At 47.9% G+C, this 19,177-nt stretch overlaps 1 protein-coding gene across 9 annotated transcripts in view; it reads left to right on the top strand.

Moving 5' to 3' along the window:
* LOC116789429 (rhophilin-1-like) overlaps positions 1 to 19,177 on the top strand; it is a 146,441-nt gene that overhangs the window by 115,343 nt on the left and 11,921 nt on the right. For 6 of the 9 annotated variants that reach the window (XM_032693305.1, XM_032693269.1, XM_032693322.1 and 3 more), the window contains 8 exons: positions 3,229 to 3,347; positions 8,702 to 8,830; positions 13,352 to 13,427; positions 13,748 to 13,825; positions 14,829 to 14,953; positions 16,017 to 16,183; positions 17,680 to 17,867; positions 18,783 to 18,939. In XM_032693305.1, the coding sequence (XP_032549196.1) occupies positions 3,229 to 3,347; positions 8,702 to 8,830; positions 13,352 to 13,427; positions 13,748 to 13,825; positions 14,829 to 14,953; positions 16,017 to 16,183; positions 17,680 to 17,867; positions 18,783 to 18,939 (1,039 nt within the window). The remainder of the gene's footprint in view (positions 1 to 3,228; positions 3,348 to 8,701; positions 8,831 to 13,351; positions 13,428 to 13,747; positions 13,826 to 14,828; positions 14,954 to 16,016; positions 16,184 to 17,679; positions 17,868 to 18,782; positions 18,940 to 19,177) is intronic. The other 3 variants (XM_032693330.1, XM_032693295.1, XM_032693314.1) reach the window with 1 other exon arrangement.

The following is a 19,177-nucleotide window of genomic DNA, read 5'->3' as shown; positions in this document are numbered from 1 at the left end:
CCAAGGCACCTTTTCCAGCTGCTGCACTTGGAATAATCCGTTTTTTGGGTTTTTTTTTTAAGGATAAAACTCCGTGTTAGGGAACATTGTTGCTGCTGTAAGGAAATACCGGAGCGTTTTTTGGGAGTGGGAGATACTGGAAGTGTTTTTCCTGGGAAAAACTTGCAGGGTTGAGGTTGTGAGGAGGGAGGTGGGAGTGGGAGATACTGGAAGTGTTTTTCCTGGGAAAACCTTGCAGGGTTGAGGTTGTGAGGAGGGAATTTGTGTTCGGTGGGGTCATGGATTGTGATCCAGCTCAGAATTCCCCAATATCAGAGGGATGTGGAGTTGCTGGAGCAAGTCCAGAGGAGGCCATGGAGGTGCTGGAGAACCTCTGGAGCCAGGCTGGGAGATCTGGGAATGTCCAGCTTGGAGAAGGGAAAGATCCAGGGAGACCTGAGAGCCCCTTCCAGGGCCTAAAGGAATTCCAGGAGAGCTGGAGAGGGACTTGGGACAAGGGATGGAGGGACAGGACACAGGGAATGGCTTCAAACTGAAACGTGGGAGCTTTAGATGGGATATTGGGAAGCAATTCCTGGCTGGAAGTGTGGTGAGGGGCCGGAATGGAATTCCCAGAGAAGCTGTGGCTGCCCCATCCCTGGAAGTGTCCAAGGCCAGGTTGGAGCAACATGGGAACAGTGAAGGATATCCCTGCCCACGGAAAGGGCTTGGAACTGGATGATCTTTCAGGTCCCTTCTCCCAACCCATTCCAGGATTCATCCCTTCCCTATTCCACTGCCTGGCACGAAGGGTCTCCAGATCTTTGTGTTCCCACCTGGCTGGTGTCCTGCTCCCCTTTCTCCCTCAACTTCCCTGCCCTTGGGAATGTGCAGGTTGTCTCCACGGAGGTGGGAATGGGGGGAGAGTTTGGGGCAGCACCAGGTGAGGACTCATCTCCCCGGGACATTTTATGGATCTCTCCGGTGTGAATTAAACTCCTTTGGCTCCTCCATGGGAATTTTCCTTCTCTCACTGTCAGGAATCCTGGTGGTGGCTGTTTTGTGGCTAAAGCTGCTCTTGGAGATATCCCAACTTGCTCCATACTCTCCCAGTACCTCCAGGAGATATCCCAGCTTGCTCCATGCTCTCCCAGCACCTCCAGGAGCTTTCCCTGCAGTATCAGGGCTGTCACTTAATTCCCAACTTCCATCCCCTTCCCCATTTCTCTGGAGAGATCCGTGCCTGCCTTTCCCCAGCACGTTCCTGATCCTCTGGACAAGGATACAGCAGCACCTCAAGCAACTCCATTTCTCTCTTCCTTATAACTTCTGCAGCACATCCAAGGATTTTGTTTTCCCTCCTTTGATCCCTTAATCCCCTCCAGCTTTGCTTTTCCCTCTCCTGCTTCCGGTTATTGCTCCTCTCCTGGAAACAAAAGAGCACAAACGAGTCTCTTTGTGCTTGGATTTGCCCTTTGGACTTGTTGGCCTCCACTTCCTGCTCCAGGTGATTCAGTTTATCCCGGGAAAGCTGGGAGGGGAGGCCTCCTTTGGGCACAAATGACTCTCTCTGGGTGTGTCCCGTTGCTCCGGAGCAATCCAGGCTCCCTCTCCTTGATGGGAAGTGCAAAGGCCACTCGGAGCAAACATCCATCCCCTGAGGACTTGCTTCCAGAACCAGATCCTACTGGGAATTGCCTGGTTTAACAGCCCAGGTGGGTCCTCCTGAGCTGGGAGTGAACAACATCCTTAGTCATTCCATGGGATAAGAGTTGGCAAAATCCTTAGTCATTCCATGGGATAAGGGTTGGCAGAATCCTTAGTCATTCCATGGGATAAATGTTGGGAGAATCCTTAGTCATTCCATGGGATAAGGGTTGGCAAAATCCTTAGTCATTCCATGGGATAAATGTTGGGAGAATCCTTAGTCATTCCATGGGATGAGGGTTGGCAAAATCCTTCTTCATTCCATGGGATAAGGGTTGGGAGAACCCTTGATGGCTTTCCAAGGAGCTTTATTTGTCTTTCTTTCCTCTGGAAAGGCTCTTCCAGCCTCTTTTTTCCCTCATGGAAACCCTGGCTGAGGACTTTGGTGCCCCCATCACCTCTCTCTGCTGAGGGTCCAACCCATCAGGATTTTCCCAGTGTTTTCTGGGCTTCAAGGGTTTTCCTACAATAAAACCATGGAATGGGATGATCCTGCAAATCCCTTCCAACTCAGCAAGTCCAACTCCTGCCCCTGCTTTGTGATGAACTCCAGCTCTGGCCACACCTTGGTTGACCCCACCACCCCCTTTCCTTCTCCTGGCTTCCTGAACTTACCCCGTCCATTCCGGGCTGTTCCTGGCTCCCACACAATTTATGGAAGAGTTCTGTCCTCTCTTTTCCTTTCCAAAAAGCTTTAAAAACACCCCAAATCGCTCTCCTGGGTGTCCCCAGGTGCACCCCAAAGCCTGGTTGGAAGAACCCCTCTCTCTCCTGACCTTCCAGGGTTGACCTTGACCTCGATTCTTCCCGTCCCAAGAGGAATTAAGGGAGGAAAATCCCTTTTATAACCCAAAAGCGGGTTTTGGTGGGGGTTTTTTTCCCCCCTATTCCCTTATATAAGTTGGGTTTAAATCCATCCCTGCTTAATTTGGGAACTCCTGCTATGGTTTTTAGCTTTTGGCTGCCAATTAGGGCAGGAAGAGCTTTTGGGATCCTTTGGACAGAAGCTGTTGGAGGGTGGACACGGTCCCTTCTTCACTCTTGGCTTCCCCCATCTATATTTTGATTTGAATATCATATTTTACACTTGGGTTGGTGTTTTCTTTCAGCTGGGGCTTCACCTGGACCGAGCATTTAATTCTGGAGCTGATTTCTCCGATATCCACGGAATAACATCATTTCTGGGATGCTTTTTCACATCCAGGAGCAGCTGCAGCCTGGGTTGGGTTTTACCTTGGAATGATGTTTATATTGATCCATGCCAGGCAGGGATGATGTTTTGGGAATCCTCCTGAGGACAGATGTGCTGGAATCCCAGGAGCTCCATAAAACCTGAGGAAAACAAGATGTGTGGAGATCCCAAGAAGTCCTGAAGTGAGAGCCTGACCCGAGGTCCTCACAGGGCTTTGATTTCACATCAAATGCTCCAATACCTGATTTTCCAGCGCATTTTGGTGTTGGATTAAGATTCCAGGCTCTTAAAGTGCCCTTTTTCATCCCAAAACTTGGGAGTTTTGGTGAGATCCTGCCTTTCTCTCCCAGCAGGGCTGTGATCCCTTCGCCCAAACCCAACGGAGCAAACTCCAACATCGCCGGGCCCGGATCAACCAGCAGATCAACAAGGAGATGAGGATGAGGGCGGGAGCAGAAAACCTCTTCAGGTGAGTCCTGCTCTCCTGAAAATCCCCTGGGAATCTGGTTGGGCGTGGGAATAATCCACTCTTGGATGTGGCCGCGCTTGGGGTTTCGCTCGGCCTTCCCCTTGGCTTGGAGCGATTCCTCCTCGAAATTCCCACTCTCCCTTCGGTACCTTTTAATTAAAAATTGTACTTGGAAAGTCCTGGAAGGCTGTTGGAAAGCAGGATGTGGGCAGATGGAATGATGGGAAGAAACGTTGAACTGGGATGGACCTGGGAGTGCAAAATTCCTGCCTGATAATCCGGCAAGTGGTTCCCATGGATATGGATGTGTGGGATTCAGTCCAGAGGAGGTCGTGGAGTTGCTCCAAGGGCTGGAGACAGGCTGGGGGTGTTCACCTGGAGAAGGGAAGGATCCAGGGAAACCTTGGAGCTCCTTCCAGGGCCTAAAGGCAATTCTACCCCTCTGCCACCCCCCCCACCACCTACAGAGCTTCCTCCAGCCCTGGAGAACAACAGCAGAAGGATTTGGGAATGCTGGAGTGAATCCATAGGGGACAGAGAGATGCTCCAAGGGCTAGAGCTCCTCTGTTCTGGAGCCAGGCTGGGAGAGCTGGGAATGTCCAACCTGGAGAAGAGAAGGATCCAGGGAAACCTTGGAGCTCCTTCCAGGGCCTAAAAGGGGCTCCAGGAGAGCTGGAGAGGGACTTGGGACAAGAGATGGAGGGACATGACACAGGGAATGGCTTCAAACTGAAACATGGGAGCTTTAGATGGGATATTGGGAAGCAATTCCTGGCTGGGAGGGTGGTGAGGGTCTGGAATGGAATTCCCAGTGAAGCTGTGGCTGCCCCATCCCTGGAAGTGTCCAAGGCCAGGTTGGAGCAAGCTGGGCTAGTGGAAGGTGTCCCTGCCCATGGCAGGGAGTTGGAATTCCATGATCTTTTCGCTCCCTTCCAACCCAAACCATCCTATAAAATCATGAATGTTGGAAAAGCCCTTTGAGATCCTGGAATCCAACCATTCCCTGGCACAGCCAAGGCCACCACTTTTCCATGTTCCCAAGTACCACATCCACATCATTCCAATCCCTCCAGGGATGGTCCCTCCCCCACTTCCCTGGGCTGCCTTTCCCAGCGCTTGATGTCCCTTTTCCTGATATCCCATCCAAATCTGGTTTTCCTCCCGAAAATCCCCATCCTGGTGCTTCCAGCAGAGCAGAACCTGCAAATCCAGGGATTGTCTTTCCCTTCCTCACTGATGATGATCATCTTGGAAAGGTGACAGTGTTGCCACCATCCCAGAAATGCAGATTCCATAGAATCCTGGAATGGTTTGGGTTGGAAGGGACCTGAAAGACCATGGAATCCAACACTTGCCATGGACAGGGACACTTTCCACTATCCCAGATTGTTCCAAGCCCCATCCAACCTGGCCTTGGACACTTCCAGGGCTGGGGCAGCCACAGCTTCTCTGGGAATTCTGTTCTGCTCCAGCTGATCCTGAAGGTCCCTTCCAACTCAAACCACTCCCTGATTCTCTGGAATCTCATGGAATGGTGCCAACACTGTCACCTTTCCAGGCTGTTGGATTCCAGCTGCTCCACCATGATCCAGTTCCTGGATGTCTTTCCCTTTGGAGTGTTTTTGGTCCAATCACACCATTTTTTGCAGCTATTTTATATATATTTTTTTAACCCCAAAATGACCTTTTGCAGCATCTCTTGTCTCTATTTCATTTTTCTGGAATACATTGGATCACGGCTGAGCAGGTGTGTAATATAAGAAATAATGCCAAAAAATACCATAAAACTGCCCCTAAATACATTTTTGGGTATATTTTCCCAATTTTTTGATTTTTTTTTTTTTTTTTTAATCCTACGTAAAATAAAAATGAGTTTCCACTTCTGGCTTTGAATGATTAAAGGGAATAATAATTGATCCACCAAAAAAACTGGTGTTTTCCAGGTGGGTAAGGCCAGCAAAGCTTCCAGGGGGGAGTTGAGTTCCATCCCCTTTCTCCCACTGCTTCATCTCTGTTTTATTTAATTAAGGGGGGGAAAAAAAAAGCTATTAAATCCCAACTTGTGCAACTCCTTAATTAGATTTTTTTCAAAAAAAAACAAGGGGAAATGTGCTGGCTCAGCAAATAAACCCGAGCCTGGTTTTGGTGCAAACAGCAGGAATTGGAGCTGTGGGAAGAGGAGGGAGGAAAAAAAACCAGGATAAAACCCAAATCCTAATTATCCAGACAGGGAAATGCTCTGAGGAGGCTCCTGTTTTTTAGGAGTTTTTTTGCTGGCTCAGCAGTTTGATGTCCTTTGGAGAGGCCACATTCCCTCCCTCCCACAAAATCCACTTGGCAGCTTGAGTAATAATGTGATTTTCTGGGAATTCTGGTGCTCCAGGTTTAGGAAACCCGGGAAGTATGTGAGTGGGGGGAATAAATAATTCAGTTTGTGGCTGAATTAAGGGCTGAGGAGGAGGAGGGTTGTGTCGTAAATCTAAAGGTTATTGCTTCAAAATTATAGGCTTGAATTGCAGGGATAAAATTCCTTTGGATCTTTCCAGGAAAGTCCTAAATGCAAGTGGGAAAAAGTCGTGGATTGTCTAGAATTTGTGGCTGAACTTGGTGGTTTCTTCACCCTTTAAAATTAAAAAATAACAGCAAAAATACTCTGGTTGTTCTATGGAACAGAATTTGTGGAATTTTCCATGGATGGAGCGTTGGGAAAAAAATCCCCATGGATTTTCCATGGATAGAGTGTTTGTTTGCTGGGGAAATAAATGGGAAGAGGCTCCGAGTTTAGGAAACCTGGGAAATATGGGAGTGGGTGGGAATAAATAATCCAGTTTGTGGCTGAATTAAGGGCTGAGGAGAAGGGGGGTTATGCTGTAAATTTAAAGGTTATTGCTTCAAAATTATAGGCTTGTTTTCCCTGGATAAAATTCCTTTGGATCTCTTTAGGAAAGTCCTAAATGCAAGTGGGAAAAAGTCGTGGATTGTCCAGAATTTGTGGCTGAACTTGGTGGTTTCTTCACCTCTAAAATTAAAAAATAACAGCAAAAATAATCTGATTGTTCTGTGGAACAGAATTTGTGGAATTTTCCATGGATGGAGTGTTGGGAAAAATCCCTGTGGTGTTTGTTTACTGGGGGAATAAATGGGAAGAGACTCGGAGTTTAGGAAACCTGGGAAATCTGGGAGTTGGGGGAATAAATAATCCAGTTTGTGGCTGAATTAAGGGCTGAGGAGGAGGGGGATTATGTTGTAAATTTAGAGGTTATTGCTTCAAAATTATAGGATTGAATTGCAGGGATAAAATTCCTTTGGATCTCTCCAGGAAAGTCCTAAATGGAAATGGGAAAATGTTGTGGGTTGTGCAGAATTTGTGGCTGAACTTGGTGGTTTCTTCACCTTTAAAATTAAAAAATAACAGAAAAAATACTCTGGTTGTTCTGTGGAACAGAATTTGTGGAATTTTCCGTGGATGGAGTGTTGGGATAAAAATCCCTGTGGTGTTTGTTTGCTGCAGAAATAAATGAGAACAGGCAGAGGAAACCTTTTCCTTTCCTGTTTAAATCCTGGAGCAATGGGGGAGATAAAGGTGGTGGAAAAGGAATCCAATAAATCAGGAATCTCTGTTTGGTCTTGGGAAAGGGCTGATCCTTGGAGGGAGGGAAGGGATGGAGACCTGGATGCTCTGGAAGGGGATGGAAGCTGCGGGATTCCTCAAGGAAAGGGTTGAGTGTTCCCCTAAATTTCCCCTCTGGAGGTCCTTGCTCTTAATTAGGGAAGGATTTGGGGGTTGTCCCATGGATGAGCCATCTATGTGTGTGCTCATAGCCCAGAAAATCCCTGTGTTCCTGTCCTGAGCTCATCCCACAGCACCAGGAAAAGGGGGAATTCTGCCCTTCCGCCACCCCCCCACCACCACCACCTGCAGAGCTGCTTCCAGCCCTGGAGAACAACAGAAGGATTTGGGAATGCTGGAGCAAGTCGAGAGGGGACATGGAGATACTCCGAGGGCTGGAGCTCTTCTGTTCTGGAGCCAGGCTGGGAGAGCTGGGAATGTCCAGCCTGGAGAAGAAGAACGAGCCAGGGAGACCTGAGAGCCCCTTCCAGGGCCTAAAGGGGCTCCAGGAGAGCTGGAGAGGGACTTGGGACAAGGGATGGAGGGACAGGACACAGGGAATGGCTTCAAACTGAAACGTGGGAGCTTTAGATGGGATATTGGGAAGGAATTCTTGGCTGGGAGGGTGGTGAGGGGCTGGAATGGAATTCCCAGTGAAGCTGTGGCTGCCCCATTCCTGGAATTGTCCAAGGCCAAGTTGGATCAACCTGGGCTAGTGGAAGGTGGGTTGGAATTCCAAGATCTTTCAGGTCCCTCCCAACCCAAACGTGAAGAACCTTCTGCCCTTCCCATTCTAGAGAAGTTTGGATGGACTCACCTGATTTTGGTGGAAAACTCGATCCCTGTTGATCGACATAACCAAGACTTGGTAACTAAACATATGGATGGAATGAGGGAGGTTTGATAGGATAGGACAGGTTGGAGAGTTGGGCTGATTCCAATGGGATGAGGTTCAACCAGACCAAGTGCCGGGTCCTGCACTTGGGCCACAACAACCCCCGGCAGCTCCACAGGCTGGGACAGAGTGGCTGGAGAGCAGCCAGGCAGGAAGGGAGCTGGGAGTTTGGATGGACAGGAAGCTGAACAGGAGCCAGAGTGTGCCCAGTGGCCAAGGAGGCCAATGAATCCTGGCCTGGATCAGGAAGAGTGTGGCCAACAGGTCCAAGAAAGTGATTCTTCCCCTGGACTCAGCACTGGTGAGGCCTCACTTCGAGTGCTGTGTCCAGTTCTGGGCCTCTCAGTTCAGGAAGGATATTGAGGTCCTGGAGCAGGTCCAGAGAAGAGCAACGAGGCTGGGGAAGGGACTGGAGCACAAGTCCTATGAGGAGAGGCTGAGGGAGCTGGGGCTGTTCAGCCTGGAGAAGAGGAGGCTCAGGGGAGACCTCCTCACTCTCTGCTACTCCCTGACAGGAGGTTGTAGCCAGGTGGGGGTTGGTCTCTTTTCCCAGGCAACCATCAGCAAGACAAGAGGGCTCAGTCTTCAGCTGTGCCAGGGGAGGTTTAGGTTGGATATTAGAAAGAATTTCTTTCCAGAGAGGGTGATCAGCCATTGGAATGGGCTACCCAGGGAAGTGGTGGATTCTCTGTCCCTGGAGGTGTTTAAGATGAGACTGGATGTGGCATCAGTGCCATGGGCTGGGAGCTGCAGCGGTGTTGGATCAAGGGTTGGAGTTGATGATCTCAGAGGTCCCTTCCAACCCAGCTGATTCTATGATTCGATGATCCCGAGGGATTTTCCTTGCAGGGCCACCAGTAACCACAAGGTGAAGGAGACAGTCGCCCTGGAGCTGAGCTACGTCAACTCCAACCTGCAGCTGCTCAAGGAGGAGCTGGAGGAGCTCAACAGCAGCGTGGACGTGTATCAGAACGACAGGTACTGTGGGAAGAGCTCCTTAATCCCTTGGGAATTTGGGGGTTTATCCTTATGATTTAATTTTGGGATATCGGGAAAGAATTCTTCCCTGGGAGGGCGGTTGAATAGGATTCCCAGAGAAGCTGTGGCTGCCTCATCCCTGGAAGTGTCCAAGACAAGGTTGGAGCAAGCTGGGATAGTGGGAGGTGTCCCTGCCCACGGCAGGGGGTTGGAATTCCAGGCTGGGAGAACTGGGAATGTCCAGCCTAGAGAAGAGAAGGATCCAGAGAGATCTTGGAGCCCCTTCCAGAGCCTAAAGGGGCTCCAGGAGAGCTGGAGAGGGACTTGGGACAAGGGATGGAGGGACAGGACACAGGGAATGGCTTCAAACTGAAACATGGGAGCTCTAGATGGGATATTGGGAAGCAATTCCTGGCTGGGAGGGTATTGAGATTCTGGAATGGAATTCCCAGAGAAGCTGTGGCTGCTCCATCCTTGGAAGTGTCCAAGGCCAGGTTGGAGCAAACTAGGATAGTGGGAGGTGTCCCTGCCCACGGCAGGTGGTTGGAATTCCATGATCTTTCAGGTCCCTTCCAACCCAAGCCATTCCATGCTTACTGGAATGAATGGCTTCAAACTGAAATATGGGAGCTCTAGATGGGATATTGGGAAGCAATTCCTGACTGGGAGGGTGGTGAGGGTCTGGAATGGAATTCCCAGCGAAGCTATGGCTGCCCCATCCCTAGGATTGTCCAAGGCCAGGTTGGAGCAAACTGGGCTAGTGGAAGATGTCCCTGCCCACGGCAGGTGGTTGGAATTCCATGATCTTTCCGCTCCCTTCCAAGCCAAACCATTCCATGCTCACTGGAATGAGTGGATTTGTTGCTGCCTGTCAGTGAAGTGCCCTGAGAGGACATTGGGCTTTAAAAGCCTGAGCTGGTGACAAAGGTCAGGGAGCAAATCCTCCTGGGAATTCTGCTCAGCCACCTGGAAAATATCCAGGTGCCTGTTGGCAGCTGGGAGCAAGGAGGGAAAACTCTCTTTATTCCATATTGGAAGGTGATTTTCTGGGCAGATCTGTGTCCTGGAGGGGCTGGGATGGAGGAAGGACTGAAAAGGAGACTAAAAATGGGTTTATAGGGACTGAAAACTGATTTATAGGATTAAATACTGGTTTATAGGGAGTAAAATGTGGTTTACAGGGACTACAACTGGTTTATAGGGACTAAAAACTGATTTATAGGGAGTAAAAAGTGGTTTATAGGGACTAAAACTGGTTTATAGAGAGTAAAAAGTGGTTTGTAGGGACTAAAGCCGGTTTACTAAAAACTGGTTTTTAGGGACTAAAATCTGGCTTACAGGGAGTCAAATCTGGTTTATAGGGACTAAAAACTGGTTTATAGGAACTGAAACCAGTTTACTAAAATCTGGTTTTTAGGGACTAAAAACTGGTTAATAGGGACCAAAAACTGGTTAATAGGGACCAAAACTGGTTAATAGGGACCAAAACTGGTTAATAGGGACCAAAACTGGTTAATAGGGACCAAAACTGGTTAATAGGGACCAAAACTGGTTAATAGGGATTAAAAACTGGTTTATGGGGACTAAAACTGGTTTATGGGGAGTAAAAACTGGTTTATGGGGAGTAAAAACTGGTTTATGGGGAGTAAAAACTGGTTTATAGGGACTAAAAACTGGTTTATGGGGAGTAAAAACTGGTTTATAGGGACTAAAATCTCGTTTTTAGGGACTAAAAACTGGTTTGCAGGGACTAAAATTGGTTTATAGGGACTGAAAATTGGTTTATAGGGACTGAAAATTGGTTTATAGGGACTGAAAATTGGTTTATAGGGACTAAAACCTAAAACTAATTTTTAGGGACAAAAATCTGGTTTTTAGGGACTGAAACTGGTTTATAGGGATTATAACGGTCTGGATGAGCAGCAGAACCTGGAGCAGACAGGAATTCCAGCCCTGCAAAGAGCACCCACACATCCATGGACACCTGCACTTCGGAGCAAAAATTCCTTAATTTAATTTTGAACCTGTGACAATTTATGTCTAAACAAGACCAGGGGTCCGGAGACTTGGGGTTCCTGCTGTTGGAGTCATTGTAGTCCTCTAAGGAAAGGCTCAGGGAACTGGGATTGTTCAGCCTGGGAAAGAGAAGGTTTGGGGGTGACCTGGTTGTGGTTTTCCAAAGGGAGCTGGCGAGAAACACGGAGAGGGACTTTGGACAAGGACATGGAGTGACAAGACAATGGGAATGGCTTCAAACTACCAGAGGGTTAGATGGGATATGGGGAAGGAATTCTTCCCTGGGAGGGTGGTGAGGGGCTGGAATAGAATTCCCAGAGAAGCTGTGGCTGCCCCTGGATCCCTGGAAGTGTCCACATCCAAGTTGGAGCAAAGTGGGATAGTGGGAGGTCTCCAGCTTTTTAGGGACTGGGAAGTGACAGCAGCTCCCCCGGACTCGGATCGCGAGGAGACGGAGGCTCCTGTTACTCCCACCCTGATCCATGTTCCAACCCGGGAGCTCTCCTAGAGGACACCCAGCTCGTGGCTGAGCAAATCCATCCTTGTTCCAGGGACAGCTGCACAGGAACACAGGGAATTTGAAGGCTTGGGGTCTCTGTAACAAAGTCGAGAGACTTTTTTTTCCACTCTGGTGCATAAATCATCCAATATGTCAATGCAAAAATTCCTTAATTTAATTTTGAGCCTGGGAGAATTAATGTTTAAACAAGACCAGGGGTCCAGAGACTCGGGATTCCTGCTGTTGGAGTCACTGTAGTCCTCTAAGGAAAGGCTCAGAGAACTGGGATTGTTCAGCCTGGGAAAGAGAAGGTTTGGGGGTGACCTGGTTGTGGTTTCCCGGTACCCGAAGGGAGCTGGCGAGAAACACGGAGAGGGACTTTGGACAAGGACATGGAGTGACAAGACAATGGGAATGGCTTCAAACTGCCAGAGGGTTAGATGGGATATGGGGAAGGAATTCTTCCCTGGGAGGGTGGTGAGGGGCTGGAATAGAATTCCCAGAGAAGCTGTGGCTGCCCCATCCCTGGAAGTGTTCAAGGCCCGGTTTTTAGGAAAGCCCCTTCCAACCCAAACCATTCCAGGACTGTACATTTCTGTGCCCATCCTGCTTTTCCTGGCACGTGGGAAGGATTTCTGTGCTTCTGGGAACAGAGATGCAAAGACCAGGAGAACTCCAGGGGGTGATGGAGTGACTCCATCCTGCAGTGACATTAAATATAGGTTTGGGATGACCTGGGTGCTGGAGTTTTTTTAGGATCACAGGACTCCTATGGAGAGAAAGCCAAGGAAACCCAAATCTCCACCATCTCCGGGTGTTTCCTGCACTCAGAAGGTCTTTTGGAGTCTGAATTTAAACCTGGATATTGATCCTTCTGCCCTAAAATAGGGATTCATGTTTCCTCCCCAACATTCCTTGTCAGGGATATTTGGCTTTTCCAACCTTGTTTGCCCTGGTTTAAAAAGAAAACAAGGGCAGCACCAACCCCAAAGCCCTGCCCAGGACAAACAAAAGTCCCTTTGTTTGCTCCAGGCATTGGATCCAAGTGGAAATCTCGTTAGGGAAGGAGCTGTAACGGGTTTGCTGCCCTAATTATGGCTCTTGGAGCTGTTTGTTCAGCAGGAACAGATGAAAACGGGGATGAAAAATTCCCTGCCCTGCTCCCTCTGGATTTTGTAACTTCCTCTGCCTCTTTTCCTCACTAATGAGCGATGGGATAACAAGTTATCAGTTAATTTGGGAGGGAATGAGGGGGAGTCGTGGTGCAAACCTGGTTGGATCCTGCCTGTCCCACCTCCCATCCCACTCTCTGCCGAGCTTTCTGGTCTCCAAACCAATCCTTTGGGAATGCAGGTGCCCAGGGATGTGTGGGACATGGGTCGGTGCTGGGATTGGGGACATCCCTCCTGGATATCATTTGAGGAGCTGGTAGGAGCTGCAGGTGCCACAGCAGGTTCCCATTCCCTGTCTCTGTGTAGAGGAATTCCATGACAGATCCAGCTTTGGGAGCTCTTTGCAGGGCTGGAATTCCTGTCTGCTCCAGGCTCTGCTGCTCATCCAGACTGTTTTTATCCTTCTTGGTGGCAGAAAATCAAAATAGTTGTTAAATCTATGAGGGTGGGGAGGTGCTGGAAGAGAATTCCCAGAGAATCTGTGGCTGCCCCATCCCTGGAAGCATCCAAGGCCAGGTTAGACAGGGCTTGGAGCAACCTGGAATAGTGGGATATGTCCCTGCCCATGGCAGGGGTGGAACTGGGTGGTCTTTCAGGTCCCTTTCGATCCAAAAAATTCCATGAAAAGCAGAAGCTGGAGGAATAAGAGTGATGTTTTCAGGTTCTCTTTGCACTGCCATTCCCAAATTATTCTGGGAAGAGCATCCTTCTGCTGTTCCAGGTGTCTTTTTACCCTTTTTTAGGAGCAAAAAGCTGCTCCATTTTAATCCCTGTCACCCAGGATCCCTCCAAGACTTGGAAACCAACTCCCACATAAGTTGTTGTCTTTTCCAGTGAGTCCATCAGTGTTCCCATGATCCCTTTGGGATTGAAGGAGACCAAGGAGCTGGATTTGCTGGTTCCACTGAAGGTGAGTTTTATGCCCTTGGTGGATGGAAAATGCAGAAGCATCTGAAAAAAAAAACCATTTCCTAGTTTAGAACAGCTGCAAAAAAATAAATTCATGGGGAAGAACCGGATTTAAAACATGGGAAAGTGGGAGATGAGGATGTGGAGATGCTGGAGAGCATCTGGAAAGAAGGAGATGATGATTTTCCCTGTTTTCTTGTGGGCAGAGCTGGCAAATTGCTTGTCCAGAATTGTCTGAAATCAACCTTTTAAATCATAAAAATCTGGTTTGAAGGGATCATTCAGGGTTTTTCTCCTGTTTTTTTTTTTTTTTCCATGCAGGATTTCATCAGTGAACACTATGGAGAGGAAGGTGTCCTGTTTGAGAAAGAAATCAAGGATTTCATGGAGCTGAGGCAGGTCCGTGTGCCTTGGGATGCAAACTCTGGCTTTGGCTTGTCCAGGATCACTCCTTGAAAATGCCACGTTTTGCTCTGGGATGTCCCTTCATCCTCTCTCCAAACTGTCCCCTTATCCTTGTGTTTTGGGATGCAGGATTCCCACCCTGGAGCACCTTTGGTTTATAGGTTATAAAATAATCCATACTGGTCAGTAATTGTTGATTTTCCCTGTCCTTGATGCCCTGGTTTAGGAATCTTAGTTCACTCCTGGCAAAGGTGAACAGCTGCTCCTTGTCCAGCTGGGCCTTGGAGAAGAGGAAGTATAAAACAACCTGGGAAAGGAGGAAAAAATCCTATTTCTTCCCTATGTATTTATATCCTAGAAATATATGTGAAATACATATATATATATTTTTTTTAAATCCTATTTTTATATATATATTTATAAGATGCATTTGTGTGTACATATAAAATATATATATAATATATATAATATACAATATATATAATATTTAATATATATATATTATATTGTATATATAAAATAATATATTTTGTATATATATTATATATATATATAAGGGATCTTAAAGACCATCCAGTTCCAACCCTCTTCCATGGGCAGGGACACCTTCCACTATCCCAGGTTGCTCCAAGCTCCATCCAACCTGACCTTGGACACTTCCAAGGATGGAGCAGCCACAGCTTCTCTGGGAATTCCATCCCAACCCCTCACCACCTTCCTAGGGAAGAATTCCTTCCCAATATCCCATCTAAAGGTCCCATATTTAAATTTGAAGCCATTCCCTGTATCCTGTCCCTCCATCCCTTGTCCCAAGTCCATCTCCAGCTCTCCTGAAGCCCCTTTAGGCCCTAGAAGGGGCTCCAAGGTCTCCCTGGATCCTTCTCTTCTCCAGGCTGAACCACCCCAGTTCTCAAGGAGTCTTTTTGGGGGCTCTCAGCCTGTGCCAGGGATCTCCCCCCTCTTTTCCCAAGCCCACTTTTCCTCTCCCATCCCGCAGGCCATGCGCACCCCGAGCCGCAACGAAGCCGGGCTGGAGCTCCTGATGGAATATTACAACCAACTGCACTTCCTCGACAGCCGCTTCTTCCCTCCCACCAAACCCCTGGGGGTCTTCTTCCACTGGTTGGTGCCACTTTCCCGATCCCACCTGGGGCACTTGAGGGAGTTTGGGATCAAACCCCCCACCACGGCAGATGCGGAGATCCTGGTTTGCCGGTGGCAGGGGTGGGTTAATTAAAGGAGGAAGCGGGGAACGTTAATTAGGGAGAGAGAGGGGAACGTGAAGAACTGCTATCGGCTGGGGACGGAGTGGCTGGAGAGCAGCCAGGCAGGAAGGGACCTGGGAGTTTGGATTGACAAGAAGCTGAACATGAGCCAGCAGGGCCCAGGTGGCCAAGAAGGCCAACGGATCCTGGCCTGGATCAGGAAAAGTGTGGCCAACAGCTCCAAGAAAGTGATTCTTCCCCTGGACTCGGTGCTGGTGAGGTCACACCTCGAGTGCTGTGTCCAGTTCTGGGCCCCTCAGTTCAGGAAGGACATGGAGGGGCTGGAGCAGGTGCAGAGGAGAGCAACGAGGCTGGGGAAGGGACTGGAGCACAAGTCCTGTGAGGAGAGGCTGAGGGAGCTGGGGCTGTTCAGCCTGGAGAAGAGGAGGCTCAGGGGAGACCTCCTCACTCTCTGCTACTCCCTGACAGGAGGTTGTAGCCAGGTGGGGGTTGGTCTCTTTTCCCAGGCAACCATCAGCAAGACAAGGGAGCTCGGTCTTCAGCTGTGCCAGGGGAGGTTTAGGTTGGATATTAGAAAGAATTTCTTTCCAGAGAGGGTGATCAACCATTGGAATGGGCTGCCCAGGGAAGCGGTGGATTCTCTGTCCCTGGAGGTTTTTAAGATAACACTGGATGTGGCATCAGTGCCATGGGCTGGCAGCTGCAGCGGTGTTGGATCAAGGGTTGGACTTGATAATCTCTGAAGTCCCTTCCAACCCAGCTGATTCTATGATCCTATGATTCCATGATTCTATGTGATGGGAATGGCGGCTCCCACATGGAGCACTGAAAACCCTCCAGGCTCCTCCTGCATCCATGGGCAAGGATAGAGTGGTTTGGGTGGGAAGGGACCATCAAGACCACCCCATGCCAGGCAGGTGGGCAGCTGTTGACCCTTCCCTTCTCCTTCCCTTTTCCAGGTACGACTCCCTGACGGGGGTGCCATCCCACCAGCGGGCACTGGCCTTCGAGAAGGGCAGTGTCCTCTTCAACCTGGGGGCCCTGCACACCCAGCTTGGGGCGCGCCAGGACCGCGCCACCCTGCCCGGCCTCGCCCAGGCCATCGACGCCTTCCAGAGGGCAGCGGGTACGTGGGGCCCTCCCGCCTCAGCCCCCCGGGAGGGGAGGGCACGCAGGGTCTTGGGAATAAATCCGGGGGGGGGATTGGAGTGAAAGGAGACTGAATGATGGCTGTTTCTGAATATATTTATATATTAGGTTTGTAATTATATAGACTATATATATATAATATATAGTATATATAATAAATGTGCTATATATAATATATATACACTATATTAGCTATTTTATATTTTATGTATTATATATAATAATATACTAGTATATATATAATATATACTAATATATATTACTATATATTAATATAATATTAATATTCATATACTATTATCTATTATAGGATAATATATATACTATTATATATTAGATATATCTAATATATAGTATGCATATAGTATATATACTATATAGTGTATATATATACTATATAGTATACTATATATAGTATATATACCATATATACTATATACTATATACTAGTATATATACTATATAGTATATATACTATATATACTATATCTAATATATTTAATATATATCAGTATATATACTATCCTGTAATATACTATATATACTATATTACATTACTATATTATATAATATATATTATATATATACTATATGTACTATAGTATATAGTATATATACTATCTATAAAATATACATATATATAAAATATACTATAATATACTAATATAATATATAGTATATATTACATAGTATATAGTATATATACTATATCTACGTAGTGTATATAGTATATATATAGTGTATATATACACTAGTATATTATATATAATATATACTATTATATATACTATGTATTAAATAATATTAATTTACTATATATTATAGAGTATGCTATTATATATTTTTATTCTATATAATATAATATATAATATGTAATATAATAATATATATGATGTAATGTTCTATATAATACATAATTATGATATATTACATATTTTATATAATATAGTATTCTATATAATAGATGATAATATAAATCTAAATCTATTATATATTATTATATAATTTATATATATTTTTATATGTAATATATATAATGCATATAAAATATATGATATATATTTTATATATATATATTATTCTAGAACAATTTGGTTTCAGTGAAAAACCGGTGTGGAGCCATTTTGGTTGTCATCTGCAATAATGCAGCACCATTAAAGCATAAAAATAACACTCCAAGAAATATGTAAGGGAAGGAAGAAACAGAAAGGAAAGACCTAAATATTCCTATATAATATATGTCTTCCTATATTTATGCTGGATCCAGCAATGAACCTTGGTGGTCGCAGCTTCCATGTGTTGGTTGAAGTGGTGGCCACAGTCCTGCCCAAGGGGTGCTCTCCATCCTTGGGGGGTGGGGGACTCCTGCCATGGGGGTGACACGTTGAGTGTGTGGATGGAGTTTCTCCCTCCAGAAGTCTGACCCTCCTGCTTCCAAAACCGGTGACTACCGGGAGCTTCTCTCTTGTGCAGGTGCCTTTAACTACTTGAAGGAGAACTTCTCCAACGCTCCCAGCCTGGATATGAGCGCTCCTTCCCTGAACATGCTGGTGAGGCTGATGGTGGCCCAGGTCCAGGAGTGTGTCTTTGAGAAGATGACCTTGCTCCGTGCCCAGAATGACTTCCTGGCCCGGCTGCAGCTCGCTCAGGAGGCGGCAAAGGTGAGGACTTTGGGGAGGAGAGGACTTTGGGGAGAAGAGGACTTCGTAGAATCAATTGGGTTGGAAAAGACCCCTGAGATCATCAAGTCCAACCCGTGCCCCAACCCCACCTTGGCACCCAGCCCATGGCACCGAGTGCCACGTCCAGGCTCTGCTTCAACACCTCCAGGGACAGGGACTCCACCCCCTCCCTGGGCAGCCCATTCCAATGGCTGATCCCTCTCTTTGGAAAGAACTTCTTCCCAATGTCCAACCTAAACCTCCTCTGGCACAGCTTAAGACCGAGACCCCTTGTCCTACTGCTGGTTCCTGGGAGAAGAGACTGATCCCCACCCGGCTCCCCCCTCCTGTCAGGGAGTGCAGAGAGTGAGGAGGTCTCCCTTGAGCCTCCTCCTCTCCAGGCTCAGCCCCCCCAGCTCCCTCAGCCTCTCCTCACGGGAATTGTGCTCCAGACCCTTCCCCAACCTCGCTGCTCTTCTCTGCACCTGCTCCAGCCCCTCCATGTCCTTCCTGAGCTGAGGGCCCAGAGCTGGACACAGCACTCCAGGTGAGGCCTCACCAGCACTAAATCCAGGAGAGAATCCCTTCCCTGCTCCTGCTGCCACACTGCTCCTGATCCAGGCCAGGATCCATTGGCTTTTTTGGCCCCTTGGGCACCCCTGGGCTCATGTCCTGCTGCTGTCACCAGCACCCCCAGCTCCTTCTCTCTCTCCAGCCGCTCTGTCCCAGCCTGTGGAGCTGCAGGGGGTTGTTGTGGCCAAAGTGCAGGACCCGCCACTTGGCCTTGTTGAACCCCACACCACTGCACTTGGTGGGATGTCACTGTGGTCAGCAGAACCCTCCAGGAGAGGACAACCCGCTGCTGGTGTTCTCCTGATGGATGTCCTCCATCTCTTGTCTCCTCCCTCCTCCCAGGTGGAGGACGTCTACTCGCTGGTGCACCAGACCATGACCCAGCCCCACGTGAAGGACTATGTTCCCTTCTCCTGGACCACCATGGTCCACGTCAAGTCAGAGCATTTCAAAGCCCTCTCCCACTACTTCGCTGCCATCGCCCTCTGCGACTGCCCCGGTGAGTTCCCACCTTGGAAGGAGCTTCCTGCTCAGCTGGTTCCAAATGGGGGGGGGATTTCCAAAGCAGGGAGGCATGAACAGGTAGATGGATGCAAATCCTGGAGGTTTTGGGATGCTCTGAGGAGATGGATGCAAATCCTGGAGGTTTTGGGATGCTCTGAGGAGATGGATGCAAATCCTGGAGGTTTTGGGATGCTCTGAGGAGATGGATCCAAATCCTGGAGGGTTTGGGATGC

Source organism: Chiroxiphia lanceolata, chromosome 1 (genome assembly GCF_009829145.1).
Source record: "Chiroxiphia lanceolata isolate bChiLan1 chromosome 1, bChiLan1.pri, whole genome shotgun sequence".
Classification (NCBI taxonomy): Eukaryota; Metazoa; Chordata; class Aves; order Passeriformes; family Pipridae; genus Chiroxiphia; species Chiroxiphia lanceolata.
Note: the sequence above shows the minus strand (reverse complement) of the source record. Positions and strands in the feature narration are given on the sequence as shown.